General features: G+C 46.4%; 6 protein-coding genes across 6 annotated transcripts; 3 read left to right on the top strand and 3 right to left on the bottom strand.

Annotated features, from left to right (window-relative positions):
* Positions 1-30: 30 nt before the first annotated feature.
* Positions 31-480, top strand: SAMD00019534_076680 (hypothetical protein; the record flags this gene model as incomplete). The annotated part of the gene is made up of 1 exon (XM_012897365.1): positions 31-480. A coding segment is annotated over one exon (450 nt), but the record flags the coding sequence as incomplete, so codon positions are not given.
* A 245-nt stretch (positions 481-725) lies between these two features.
* On the top strand, positions 726-2,698 carry SAMD00019534_076670 (hypothetical protein; the record flags this gene model as incomplete). Its single annotated transcript, XM_012897364.1, has 2 exons — positions 726-814; positions 895-2,698. The coding sequence occupies 2 exons, from the start codon at positions 726-728 to the stop codon at positions 2,696-2,698; spliced, it is 1,893 nt and encodes a 630-aa protein (XP_012752818.1).
* A 122-nt stretch (positions 2,699-2,820) lies between these two features.
* Positions 2,821-3,853, bottom strand: SAMD00019534_076660 (hypothetical protein; the record flags this gene model as incomplete). Its single annotated transcript, XM_012897363.1, has 3 exons — positions 2,821-3,561; positions 3,628-3,721; positions 3,801-3,853. Coding segments are annotated over 3 exons (888 nt in total), but the record flags the coding sequence as incomplete, so codon positions are not given.
* A 404-nt stretch (positions 3,854-4,257) lies between these two features.
* Positions 4,258-7,149, bottom strand: SAMD00019534_076650 (hypothetical protein; the record flags this gene model as incomplete). Its single annotated transcript, XM_012897362.1, has 2 exons — positions 4,258-6,318; positions 6,409-7,149. 2 exons carry the CDS (start codon positions 7,147-7,149, stop codon positions 4,258-4,260), a joined length of 2,802 nt encoding a protein of 933 aa, XP_012752816.1.
* Positions 7,150-7,739: 590 nt separating this feature from the next.
* On the bottom strand, positions 7,740-9,041 carry SAMD00019534_076640 (hypothetical protein; the record flags this gene model as incomplete). The annotated part of the gene is made up of 3 exons (XM_012897361.1): positions 7,740-7,807; positions 7,895-8,054; positions 8,133-9,041. The coding sequence occupies 3 exons, from the start codon at positions 9,039-9,041 to the stop codon at positions 7,740-7,742; spliced, it is 1,137 nt and encodes a 378-aa protein (XP_012752815.1).
* Positions 9,042-11,715: 2,674 nt separating this feature from the next.
* On the top strand, positions 11,716-13,654 carry SAMD00019534_076630 (hypothetical protein; the record flags this gene model as incomplete). The annotated part of the gene is made up of 4 exons (XM_012897360.1): positions 11,716-11,807; positions 11,870-12,029; positions 12,110-12,195; positions 12,277-13,654. 4 exons carry the CDS (start codon positions 11,716-11,718, stop codon positions 13,652-13,654), a joined length of 1,716 nt encoding a protein of 571 aa, XP_012752814.1.
* Between the last annotated feature and the right edge of the window lie 150 nt (positions 13,655-13,804).

Genomic DNA, 13,804 nt, shown 5'->3' with positions numbered 1-13,804 from the left:
GCCAATCACCTCCATGTCTGACGGTGTGTAATGCACACACACACACATAACACCCCCTCCAAGACTACCACTACCACCATCACTTCGACGACACGACCATCACCACCAACAACAGTTCCCACTCACGTGATTGACATTTCATACACACTCACACTGCTGCTCAGTTGCCAAAGACATCAGTCAATCAAACCAGTCCATCCTTCCATCCATCAATCGATCAGTCCATCACCCCAGCCCTCCTTCATTCATTCAGTCGGATACCACCAACCCCCAACCCCCTCTTTCCTCCTCTTCCCACTCCTTCTTCAACTCCACTCCACTCCACTCCTCATTCATTCATTCATTCATTCCAACATTATCCAATACCAAAGAGTTGCATCTTCTGCTGCTGCTGCTTCTGCCACTGCTGCAGCCACAAGCAATCTTGGCATTGACTGTATAAGGTGGAAGTCAACTCAATCAATATATCAAGTATATTTGTAAATACACACACTCAACTCATCAATATCTCATCAATCATTCAATCCAATCAATCCATAAATCAATAACTTTATCCAGCTTCCTAACTACTAGTAGTGTCTCTTTGTTTGGCAACTGCTACATCCAACAACAACATATCACTCGCACCAACACCAACAACAACAACAACAACATATTCCAAGTGAAGTTGTTAGTTTGTTTCACGCCGAGACCAAGATATCAACTCCAACAACTTTATTCCAATTATGATGCCAGCCGACAGAATCCTCTCTTCCTCAATATCTTCGCCACGAACACCCTCACAGCCGATGAACATCTCGGATGAGTCCATCAGGTATGTTATAATACATGTCGGTCCATTAACATTGTCCAAACTTGGAGTGACACTTTGCTAACATATGGACGCGGCAACAGACCACCACCTTGTATAAATATCAGACGCTCTAGGTATGATGATGACTTTGTAGAGTTGGAGAGGATAGGCAAGGGTGGATTCGGTACAGTGTATAAGGTACAGAACCGTCTGGATGGTCTATATTATGCTCTGAAGAAGATACCTTTTAAGAATACATCACAGACTTATTTGGACAAAGTGTTGCGCGAGGTCAAGACACTGGCATCACTCAATCATGTAAACATTGTTAGATATCATACTGCATGGCTGGAGCACAAGGACACATCACCAATCAACACCAGCTCAAACTCCATCACAAAGATATCATTGACCAGTCATGGTGGCGGTGCTGGCGTCACAACCGAGCTGCCAACTTCAATGGAAGATGATTGGGAGTCAACTGAGGCGATGGATGATGATGATGATGTTGACTCCTCATCTTCTGACGATGACAACGACGACGACGACGATAATGAAGATGATGGAGAATCAAGCCTATCCAACTTGCATCGACAGTTCACTCTAAGACCATTCACATCATCAATGATTCCTCAGATACCTTCACATCTAAAGTATGAGAGTGAGAGTGGAACTGGAAACCAATCACGTGACGCTGATGATGATGATGACAACGACTCAAGTGATGAGGACACTGGAACTGGAACTGGAATGTTTGTTAAGCCTCCACGTTATGACAGCTCCATGGATGATGAGAATAATGAGTTGGCCAAAAGAAGTCGTGGACGCAGGGATCATCAGCAACAACAGCAACAGCCACCCCAGCAATCACCAACTCCAAGGACAACTACACAAGGCGTCACAACCCTGTATATAGTAATGCAGCTGTACAATCAGAACCTTTCAAAGTGGCTCGAGTCAAGGAGCCAAATCAACCCAGAGGAGAACCAACGCATCTTTAAGCAGATCTGCATTGGTCTCAAGTACATACACTCCAAGGGCATTATCCATCGCGATCTGAAGCCCGGCAACATCTTCCTCGGGTGCACCGACACGCCCTCACTGGACAACTCAACTCACTCGCTTGCCAGCAACAGCAGTGTGCTGAGCAGTAGTGGCGGCAGTAGCAGTGGCGGCAGTAGCTTCTGCGATCCAGAACACGACGATGAGCTGTTGGTATCACTGGGCGACTATGGACTGGCGACCCAGAACTCGACCGCCATCTCTACACCGACCCCCACTCCAATGTCCACACCATCTCTTCAGTCCTCGGCAACACCTCTCAATATCAATCCTTTGGACCAATACTCTCTATCCTCGCCCTCGCCCTCACCCCAACAGCCACAGACTTCCTCCTCGCTGGCGACAACCCAACATCTAACGGCAACCAACATAAATCGCTCAGGTGAACATAACAAACATACTTGTGCAGTTGGTACACTGACCTACAGTAGCCCCGAGCAGAAGAAGGGTCTCTACAACGAGAAGACCGATATCTACAGCTTGGGCATCATCCTTTTTGAACTCTACTCGATCTTCTCCACAAAGATGGAGAAGGCACGCGCCCTGACCGACCTCCGCAACGGCACCCTGCCACCAAGCTTTGTGCGCAACTATCCGCTTGAAGCCAACCTCATCCACTCAATGATGCGGGCCAACCCTGATGAGCGGCCCTCCGCCCAGGACATACTCAAACACGAGATGTTTGGACAGATACTGTCCATGACCGAGATGGAAGTGCTCATCAAGCAGCAACAGAGCATGATTGAGCGTTTGAAGCAGGAGATCTACCATCTCAAGTCCCCGACCCTTGTGTCCAAGTTGACGCCAGCCTTTGCACCCACGCCCATCCAGCAGAGCATGTAACACCGCTCTCTATCGACGACAACAACAACAATAAATGTGTATTGGGACAGTCCCATTGATTGTCCAGACGGCAACACACGCATGCGTATGAGTGTGGCGCGGCTTACTTTACTTTCTTTACTTTAATCAAAGATTGCGAGCTTCCAGAAGGTGGCTGGATCACAGGTTCTGTAGTTCTTGTTGAGAGCGTCGATGGACTTCATCTCATCCTCAGTGAGGGTGAAGTCGGTGATGAGCAGGTTGTCCTTGATACGCTGCTCGGTGACTGACTTGGGGATGACAGAGAATCCGGTCTGGAGACCCCAGCGCAGGAGGATCGAGGTGATTGGCTTGTTGTGTGCCTTGGCAATCTCTTCAAAGGTGGCATCACCGACGAACTTGCCACAGCCCAATGGACTGTAGGCAGTCAAGTGGATGTTGTTGGCGTCACAGTATGCCTTGAGGCCTGGCTGTGACAGGTATGGGTGCAGCTCGACCTGGTTGGCGGCGGGCTTGATCTTTCCGTACACCATAATCTGTGAGAGTGTCTGGACGTTGGCGTTGGACACACCAATCGAGCGGACGTGGCCTTCGGCGACCAACTCCTCCATGGCCTCCCAGGTCTCCTGCATGGTGACAGTGTAGTCCATGGTTGGGTCGACCTTGAGGGTCTCATCAGTGTAGACCCAGGCGAATGGCCAATGAATCAAGTACAGGTCGAGGTAAGCAAGACCAAGATGCTTCAGAGTGATGGCGCAATGCTTCTTCACATTCTCCTTCTTATGACAGCTGTTCCACAACTTGCTTGTGATGAAGAGGTCCTCACGCTTAACAACTCCCTCATCAAACAACTCCTTCAAAGCACCTCCAATCTCTGCCTCATTCTATATATAAGTACATAAATGTTAGTCATTCATTCAATCGAAGGCGATCGACTCAATTATACATACACCATAGATGGCAGCACAATCAATGTGACGACATCCAGCTTTGATGGCAATCTTGACGGCCTCAGCAACCTCATTCTTCTTGCTTTGCCATGTTCTGTTATGATTATACCAATTCAAAGAAGATATATTAGTGACATGGTGATGTTGTTGTCATTCATTCACAATGAACTTACCCAAATCCAACAGTTGGGATTGAGAATCCACTTGAGAGCTTGTATGATGGTTCGTTCATTGTTGTTATATTGTGTGTTTGTATGTGTATATGTTCAGTATGTTTAAACTAACTAAATAGTTGGTCAAGATTAGATTGGTATAAGATAGTATCGTGAAGGTCTGACCATTTGAGATGCAAGGGAGAAGGGAAGCAAAAGACACCGTGTCAGTGGATCAAAAAAATCTGACGAAAGGTTCTTTGACGTTCTCTTGGATTCGAGTATCTGGATTTGGAATTGTTTGCCATTATTCTTTATTCATCAGAGAGAGCAATGGAATGTTGACGATCAATTGATTGTTTGATTGAATGATTGAATGATTGATTGTCCATCATGGAATGACTGGTCAAGGTCGTCGTTATCTATATCTATTTGGGAACTGGATAAGATTGGCGAAAAGACCAAGAAAACATTCTACTTAAAGGAAGTAGAGATTGAGACTGAGTTCCTCTGCGACCTGGCTGTGGACATGTCTACCAATGAGGAAGGCAAGCTTGTGGGCGTACTGGCATGGGGCTGGGACACGAACAGACTTGTCAAAGTTGTAGTAGAGATAGCACATGTGGTAGGTGAAGAGACAGAAGTTGTCTGCAGAGATGGAAGTCTCATCCAAAATGACGTGGTAATGGGTTGGATTGACACTGCCCTTGTGCACTCTCTGGGACACGAGGAAGAAGTCGTACCAGTCCTGGTGCGTGCATCCCTTGTCGACCAAGGTTCCGGCGGTTGGGTTGTCGTAGCCATTCCTGACGTCGAAGAATCTGGTGTTGGTGTTCTTCTTGACGACACAGTAGAGAAGCTTGGGATGGACACCCCAGATGGAGGGCGTCTCGACAAAGGCGTCCTTGATGGCGGCAATCTCAAACTTGCGCACAAGGTCAAGCATACCATCTCCGACACCATCACGGTAGACAATGACATTCTCTGGCAGACGGTTGTTCTGCTTATAGTAGGCGGCGAGGGCACTCTTCATCGATGGCTTGAGTGACTCGACAATCTCCTTGCCTGGTGTGGACTGGACGATAGCAGTTGTGTGGTACAACGAGTAGTCTCCGTTGACCGAGGCACAGAAGCCCACTACGGACTTGCCACGTTGGTCAGAGTTGTGACCGACATCAATGCCCACGATCATAGTGTGCGTGGGGATCTGGTACTGTGGGTTCTTGAGTACCCATGGGCTGCGACCAATCTTGGCGATCAGTTGCTGGGTTATCTTGACGGCCACCGAGGTTCCCTCCTTGTCAAGGGTCCTGGCAAAGGCACACTGGGTGAGCACACGGTACTTGGTGAGTGTGGCCTTCTTGATGGCGTCGTATACGTCCTTCCGGCCGCTGGGGACAACACAGAAGAAGAACAGATAGCCCTTGTTTAGGTTCTTCTGGATCTCGTCGGTCCAGATGTTTGGCTGGAACACTTTGCCAATTGTGATAACGTCTGGGTTGGAGAGGCCAGAAAGAGAGATCAACTTCCTGGAGAAGCCCATCACGCTCTGCATGTCACGGTCGCCAGACAGGATGATCCACTTCTGGCCCGCCAGCTGCTTCATGTTCTGAACAGTTACAGGGTCTGGCAGCTTGCTGCCCTCCACTGGCATGGCGTTCTGGATCTGGAAGCCCCAGTCTGCGGTGGACTTGGCAATCTTTTCGTTTGTGAGCAATGACTGGATGAAGCCATTGAGGGTGTTGAGACGTTCAACTGGTCTGACGTTGGTGTAGTTGGACAACTCCAGCATTGTGTGTCTGTTGCTGGTGATCTCCTCGCTCATACCAGTCAAGAACGAGAGTTCGGGGATGATGTAGACGGTCTCGACGACACCACGACGCTTGACGTCCGAGATGATCAGTGGCTGGTTGGCCTCGGTGATCTTGTGGTTGGGATAGTTCTTCTTGTAATAGTCGATGAACGAGATCATGCCGGTGGACGACTCGAATTTGTCCTTTGGGGACATATTCCAGTTGATTCCACACACTCTGTACGTCTTGTTGTTGTACTTTGTGATGATGATGCTGCCAATGAGGTCGTTCTCAATGTCTTGACGGGTCTTCTTATCCTGGAAGGCATTGTCGATCTGTTGCAAGAGGGACTCAGTGCGGACGACCTTGTAAGATACATCGGCCAACAGAGAGGTGCCCTTCTCAATTGCATTGATAGAGGTGAAGAAACCAGACCAGACCTCAAGGTTGTGCTTCTCGATTCTGTGGATCTTTTGAGAGCTGAAGTACTGTCTGCCAATGATCGAGAATCCCATGTCTCTCATGAAGCGTTTGAACATGATGTTGTAAAAGTGGATCAATGACTTGTGGTCGTTGGTGATCTCCTTCACAAACTGAACAGTGACCTGTTGGCCATCTGTAGTATAGTTCTTGGATGGGTTCTTGGCTGTGGAGTAGAGCACTCCAACACCATCGAACTGGAACAGGCCAATCTCTGGGTACTTGTTAAGGATATCCCACTTGGTTGATCTGTTATCAACAGGTGGCTAATCAATCATTGATGAGTAGTGAGTATGTTGTTAGACATGAATGTGAGGTTGAGTTTGGTTGGGTTTGACATTGTGTCGATAACTTACAGTAAAGTCAATGGCGTATTGGAATAGTTGCTTTTTGGTAAAGTTCAGAAGGAACTGATTGACCATGATTGATACGGATGGGTATCTGGCTGCCATGATCTTCTTTAAGGCAAGACCCTGGACATCGTTATCATTGATTCTATCTCTTGGTGGTCCTCTTGGGGCACGGACAATAGCACCGGATGATGAAGTGCTGGTAGTAGATGTTGTTGATGTTGATGTAGTTGATGTTGTTGATGTTTTAGCCTGGCTGGGTGGAGCAGCTCCCCAAGCACCTTGGGGTGCTTGTCTTGAAGAAGGGGAGGACTCATCGTCATCACCTCTTCCTCCTTGGTATCCTCCACGTCCACCACGACCGCCACGTCCTCCACGGTCACCACGGTCACCGCCGCCGCGACCACCACGTCCTCCACGGTCGCCACGGTCACCACCGCCACCGCGACCACCACCACCACGACCACCAAAGCCTGGATGTCCTTGGTCATCTTGAATGTGGACCTGCTCGACGTGCTGGGCAACGTCGTCGACGTCTCTGTCATGATGACCACCACGACCACCTCCTCTTCCACCACGTCCGCCGCGGCCTCCTCCTTGGTATCCTCCACGATCACCACCGCCACCACGGCCTCCTCCTTGGTATCCTCCACGGTCACCACCGCCTCCTCCACGTCCTCCGCGTCCACCACGATCACCACCTCCACGGCCTCCACGACCTCCACGTCCTTCACCTTGTTGAGACATGATTGTAACTACTTGTTATTGTTGTTGCTAAGATTAAGGAACTGATTGATTGATTGATTGATAATCTGATTGATTGATTGATTGATGGGAACTGAACTTGTTGTATATCACAAGATTGACTTTGAATATAAATATAATATATATTAATAAGACTATTTAAAACAATAAACAAAGTATATAACTTATATACTTTGATTATTATTATAGTTGATTAAATATATATGATAGATTATAATCTATTTGATTGGACTGACTATGAACAATGGTGATAATACACTAAGTGATTGTCTTTAGCAAAAAAACAATATTAGTAAGTTATTAAGGAACAGATAAACTATTATATGTATATGAACAATAAGGAGATAAAACTGCTTATGAATTGAAAGAGTGTAGCACTCACTGTATTTAAGCGTTGTCCACTCATCCTATGTCCATCTCTTCACACATCCTTGTTTTTATTTGTTGTGTGTGTCTTGCTTGACTTTGCAAAGATGGATGTGTGCGTTGTTGTGATAAACTGAAGGAAAAGCCCAATAAGGTCATTTGGGTGTGCAACTGCACAGAGATAGAGAGAGAGAAATCCCTTCACATCAATGACGACCAAGTCTGGAAATACCACGACGATAGAATCCAATAGTCATCAACACTTCCAATGTAACTATGTGTTATGTTGTAATGAGATGTGATTGATGTTAGCGCAGCACAGACCAAACAATTGAATCATTGTTTATAAGTAAGTACTTACGGTATGGAAGAATGATAATATTGGCAAAGTTAGTAGTTGTTGTTGGAAGGAATATTGATAGTGAGTTGTTGAATATATGTATCAGTATAGGTGTTGCCAGAGTACCAGTCTGAAGGAAGAACAAACTAAGATTGATTCCAAACAAAACTCCCATTGTGATCTTCCAAAGGTTCAAATGAATGATGTTAGTCCAACATCTAAAATGTGAATGAATGAAGCCGAAGCCGGACTATCTTACCTGTAATAAGATATAATAGAATGATATACCTCCGCCCAAATTGACAAGATGGAAGAGTCCAAAGATTATGTTGGAAGTGATTACGCAGAACTTGACATTGTCACTTCTTCGTCGGAGGATATAGAGTATGAATCCACGAAAGATTAACTCTTCAGAGATGGGCGCAAAGATGAGTATCGAAACCAGGCTGAAGTAGTTGATGCTCTTGTTGAATGTGGACACGGTGTAGATGTTGTCCATGTTGAATATGAATTGTCCCGTGGCATACTGTTGCACGAGCGATGCAATGAAGAGACCCAGCATGCATGCCATGAACATCAGTGCCTCATTGTTTACGATCCGGCGCTGTTGTCTGTCCGAACCGGACATTCCGAACCAAGGCCGCAGTGGCGGCGACACATTCTGGAATAGATACTTGTATCGCTTGAGCATGTATAATGTGTGCGTGATTAGTGTCGCTGGCAACACTGCGAGATCCACCTGGCCTGGCAAAGACACGCCCAAGCCAGTCCGGACAACGTTTACAATAGCCTGCCATGTCGATTGAATGAACAACATTACGATCGACGATTCAATGAGGCATGCAGCCGATTCGACCACACCCACCACAGCAAGTGATTTAGGTCCTAGCCTTGTCATTGTTGCCTCAGTAGGTGTCTCCACCTGATCTTCACCTTCATGCATTGTGTTTTCGTTTTCATTATCATCTTGTTGTTGATCAGTTGTCTGTTGATGCTGTTGCTGCTGTTGTTGTTGTTGATGCTGCTTCTGTTTCCGCAGCGACTTCTGTTGCTGCTGCTGCTGCTGCTGTTGTTGCTGTTTCTGTTTCTGTTGCGGCGGCGATGACAACTCAGCTGATGCTGTTGTTGATGTTGTTGATGTACGTGAGTGGTGTGTGTTGTAGCTCATCGGATCTGTTGGCTCAAAGTGGCAATTCAATGCAGTGTGGTGAGAAGTAGTGAAGTGAAGTGAATGAATGAGTGTGTGTGTGTGTTGGAGATATATAAATGTAGTTGTGGGATGTCTGAATGGGGACAATAATGTGAATAATGTGATGTGTGTGTGTAAGTGTAAGAGTGTGTGTGTGTCAGGTTGTGTCTGTAATTCTCAAGTCCCTGCGTATTATCTTCAATCCAATCCATTCCAATATATTTAATCACATCTATCCCTTTGTACATATATCATTCAAACAACACATACATATAACATATCATATATATATTTATACATATACATATTTATAATACCATATATCACTCACTTATTCACTCCACTCACACTCACAAACACAAACACACACACATGTCTCTCATATCGGTTCAGTGAAGCAAGCTCCTATTACATATTACTCACTACTGATTCAACAACAACATCTTTTTGTTGCCAAGCAAGACAGCAACTCAGCTGATATAACTTTCCACGCGTCCCCTCATCGCGAAATCGCGACTTGGCGATAGATACCATCCATCCATTCATCTACCTCTACCCATCCCAAACTCACAAGACAACTTGTCAGCGCTGTCAACACACGTCCAGTCCAATCCAATCCAGTCCATTCCAGTCCAATCCAGCCAACCAACACATCCTAGCGCGTACATTCATTCTTTCTTTCTTTCTTTCATTCTATCGCACATATATTATATATATATATCCCTCTCACCTCACACCTCACACACACTCACTCACACTACGGTCTCAAGTTGATTAAACAGTTGCATATTCTCTCAACTCATTGTTGTAAATTAACATTGAACAACAAACAACCAGTCCACTCAACAATCCAACCATATCCATCCATCCCATCCATCCATCCATCCAACAACAAACAGACATTTGAAGCTGCAGCAGTATTAGCAAACAGAGCAGCCTGACAGAGAGAAAGAGAGTATAGGAGGAAGCAAAAGGAGGATCAGTGGTCTCATCGCAAAAGAGAGAAAGGAAAGGAGACATAGACAAGAAGAACAAGAGATAGTGTTGATATCAACATCAGGTGAGTTGGATACCTATCCACCGACAATGCATCATCATTTCAGATCAATAGTCTAAACATTATCATTAACACCCCTGAACCTACCTCTCCTCTTCCTTCCAAAATAATAATAAGAGAGTTATTTATGGACGTCAACAACAACGCCTGAGCTACTACCCAATAATCAACACATCATCATTCATTAATCAATCATTCCAACCAACCAATCAATCAATCCAATCACAACCTCTGCACACTGAGCACCGAAAACATCAGTTATATATATATACATATATTTCCACTTCCTTATCAAAGGAGCACACCTCAACTTTGTCTTTATCTTTAGTTGGCTAGAGCTCTTCTTGGTCTCTAAAACTCTAGCAAGCGAGCGAGTAGTAAGCGAGCCATCCAAGAAGCAGCGCCTTCACCACAACCTCAAGGTAAGCAACCATCCATCTATCATCCAATGGTCATCATTTCGCCTGGCAGTCAGTCAGTCAATGATTCAAGTTTGTCAATGTAATACCTCTAGAGGAGTTACCATTACTGGCACATATATGGCGGCGATTGACTTTAATTTACTTAATGAGCTTGAATGACTTGATTGACTGGCCTACCCTAAAAGGCCATACACACCAACCAGTCTCCTGACAAACAAGACCAATCATCCTTGCATAGTTCTGTTCCACACACTCAAAACACACAATTACAACAACAAACAACACAACCAACAACCTCCGCCACTTCATCACCCCCCCCACTCACACACACAAGTCCAAAAAGGTAAGTTTGCTCCCCTTTGTGATCCACCACACATCACCCAACACACACCCGCTCACCTTCATCGCCATATCACCCAATCACCACCTGGCCATCATTTCATTTAAAATCGTTTGTGATTTGGTTCCTCTTTTTGATTCATTCTTCCAAAAGACCTTGTGATTGGAAGGTGGAACCATCGCGCACCCACTCATCCCACCCACACACCCCCTCTAATGTATCATATCCCCACATGCCACCAGCAACACCAACACTCAACTCAATCAGTCAACCCCTGACCTTGGCTGCCAGGTGACTGCCTGCACTCATACCCCGTGCACATCCCATCAGCAGCTTCAGCGTCCAACAGCAGGCAGCAGCATGACTGCTTGCCACGCCTCATCCTCCATTTATGTTGACCATTTATTTTATTATTGTATCTGTTTTTCTTTGTTCATTCCATCCATTCAATCCCATCTCAACTCATATCCATTCATCTCAATCTATATTGGCTTGGTTGCCCTGCCTGTTGTTCATTGATTGACATCATCTCAATATTCCCTGCTTGCTAATTGGTCCTCTCTCTCCATTCTTTATTCCAAATACCATCGATTATTCTTTCTCTCTCCTCCTCTACTTGCTCCCCGTCGCATCGGTCACTCCCTGTGATCGTCTCTCTTGTATCACAATATTGGGAACAACGCCAGACAGAAGAAGCAGCAGCAAGCAGCAGCAGGCAGCAGCAGCGCAACAAGAGCAGCACCGACCCCCAAGCACGCAAGCAATCAAGCAAGCAATACAAGGAAGGAACACAGGGACTAGTACAAAATGATGAACGACATAACTCCCCTATCGATGAACCTCATGGATCGGACGTCCAGCACCATCTATGTTAGCAACATCCGCCACACTACACCAGTCTCATCGATATCGATGATCTTTTCAAAGTAAGACCCAGCCTCGCCTCATCATCATGAAACAATATTGACACTATATTTCCAAACAAAAGGTTTGGACCTCTTGAACGATGCGAAATTCCAGAGAACAAGTTTGGAAAGACCCGAGGCTTTGCTTTCATAGAGTTTGAGAACAAGTCTCATGCCTACACGGCAATGGATGAGCTATCGAAGCAAGATATCATTCTGGATGGCCGAGTATTGAAGCTTGAAGTAAGTGTTGTTTGTTCATCATCCATGTTGTTGGACCATGTCATTAACAATATCCTTCCATTGTGGTCTCCATCCATCAGTGGGCAAGAGCCACCAAACTATATAAAGAGGACATCCAGAGCCTGAGCAATGAATCAAAGGAGAAGATCATGGGTAACTTTTCGAGGTATGTCACATCCTTGGCAACATCAGCATTCACACCCAAAGAATCCATGGCACTAATAATGGACTCCAATCAAACAAGCAGAGTTCACCAATTTGATTCCAAATATTCAAAGACTAAGCAACCGCGAAAGGGAGTCGCCACTATGACGAACCCTATACCCTCGACAACGACAATGACGACGATCAGCAACACCGCTGCTGTTCCAAAACGAACAATGACGACGAACGGCTACAACGGAGCCAGCCTGAATGGCTACGACAGCTCGCAGATGGTTGGCATAAAACCCAAACCATTCGGCAGCCAACACACTCTTATCAAGGACCCGATGGATTATCCGAACGGCGGTACAGTCAATCCATCGGCCTTTGGCATTCCCCCGCATCACCACCATCTTCATCAGCATCCCGGTCAGCTGGCGTCGCTCAACAACGCGTTCGCCAAGAAGAATGTAAATTTAATTGTAAATGGACAACCTTTCGAGAACAAGCTCATGGTCAATGGCAATGGACAACCAATGATGGTTCCAACCAGCGCGCCGCACAGCAGCTCGAGCAGCAACTACATCGGTAGTGGCAATCTCAACAACTCATCGACAAACTCACCTGCTGCCTCTTCTTCCTCCACCGTCATCAGCGGCGCTGGCGTCGTGGGCATGAAGAACTACACCGAACTACCACCACATGGCAGCCTCATCAACAGCAGCAGTAGCAGCAGCATCAGTAGCACCGGCAGCAACAGCAGCGTCAACAGCAACTCCAGCAGCACAAGCCTCTCGCCAAACAACTCTGCCGCCTCTGGTGCCGCCGCTGCCGCATCAACCAACACGACCATTCACAGCAACAGCAGCAGCACGAACTCTTCACCCAACAGCAGCAACAACACCACCTCTGTACATGACAACGACAACGCCAACAGCATCTTCACATCCTATTTCGGATCGAACGGCAACAACAACTTTGATTTCAATCTCCAAACCACACTCAGCAGCATAGCTAGTCTAGACTTTCGCGCCAACGAGGTCAGTCTGACCAAGCCTTACAACCTGCATTCGACTGCAACCAACTTCCCCGCCGCACCCACCACTTCGACGACCAACAGCAGCTTGTCGTCGTCGACGCCAGCCGCACCGACCGCCGCCACATCGAACAACATCCCAATCCCAGCACCCACATCGACGAACAACAACAACAACAACACGAACAATCACAATCACAACAACAACCATCACCACAACAACAACATCGGTTCAACATACAACAATGTTGAACATGGAGCGCACTTCAACAACAACAACCATCATCATCACTACCAACAATCCAACCCTATGAGCTACCGCATGAGCCAGGACCCTGTATATGTCAACAACCCGCCAAACAACTTCAACAACTACAACAACTATTCGAATGTCAACCTCCCCTCCAACTATGGAGGCTTCACTTATTTCAATTCCTCCTTCTAAACAATGGCTGCCAATCTATCTATCCATACCGATGTTGACACTCTGTCGCCTGCCTACTTAGACCGAACACACAAACATACACAATTGAAACATGAGACTCATGGCCATCAGCAAAGCCATCAACTATCATCGCATCGCATCGCACCGCAT

This window comes from Acytostelium subglobosum (assembly GCF_000787575.1).
Source record: "Acytostelium subglobosum LB1 DNA, scaffold: scaffold15, whole genome shotgun sequence".
In the NCBI taxonomy this organism is placed as follows: domain Eukaryota; phylum Evosea; class Eumycetozoa; order Acytosteliales; family Acytosteliaceae; genus Acytostelium; species Acytostelium subglobosum.
This window is presented reverse-complemented; position numbering and strand designations above follow the sequence as displayed.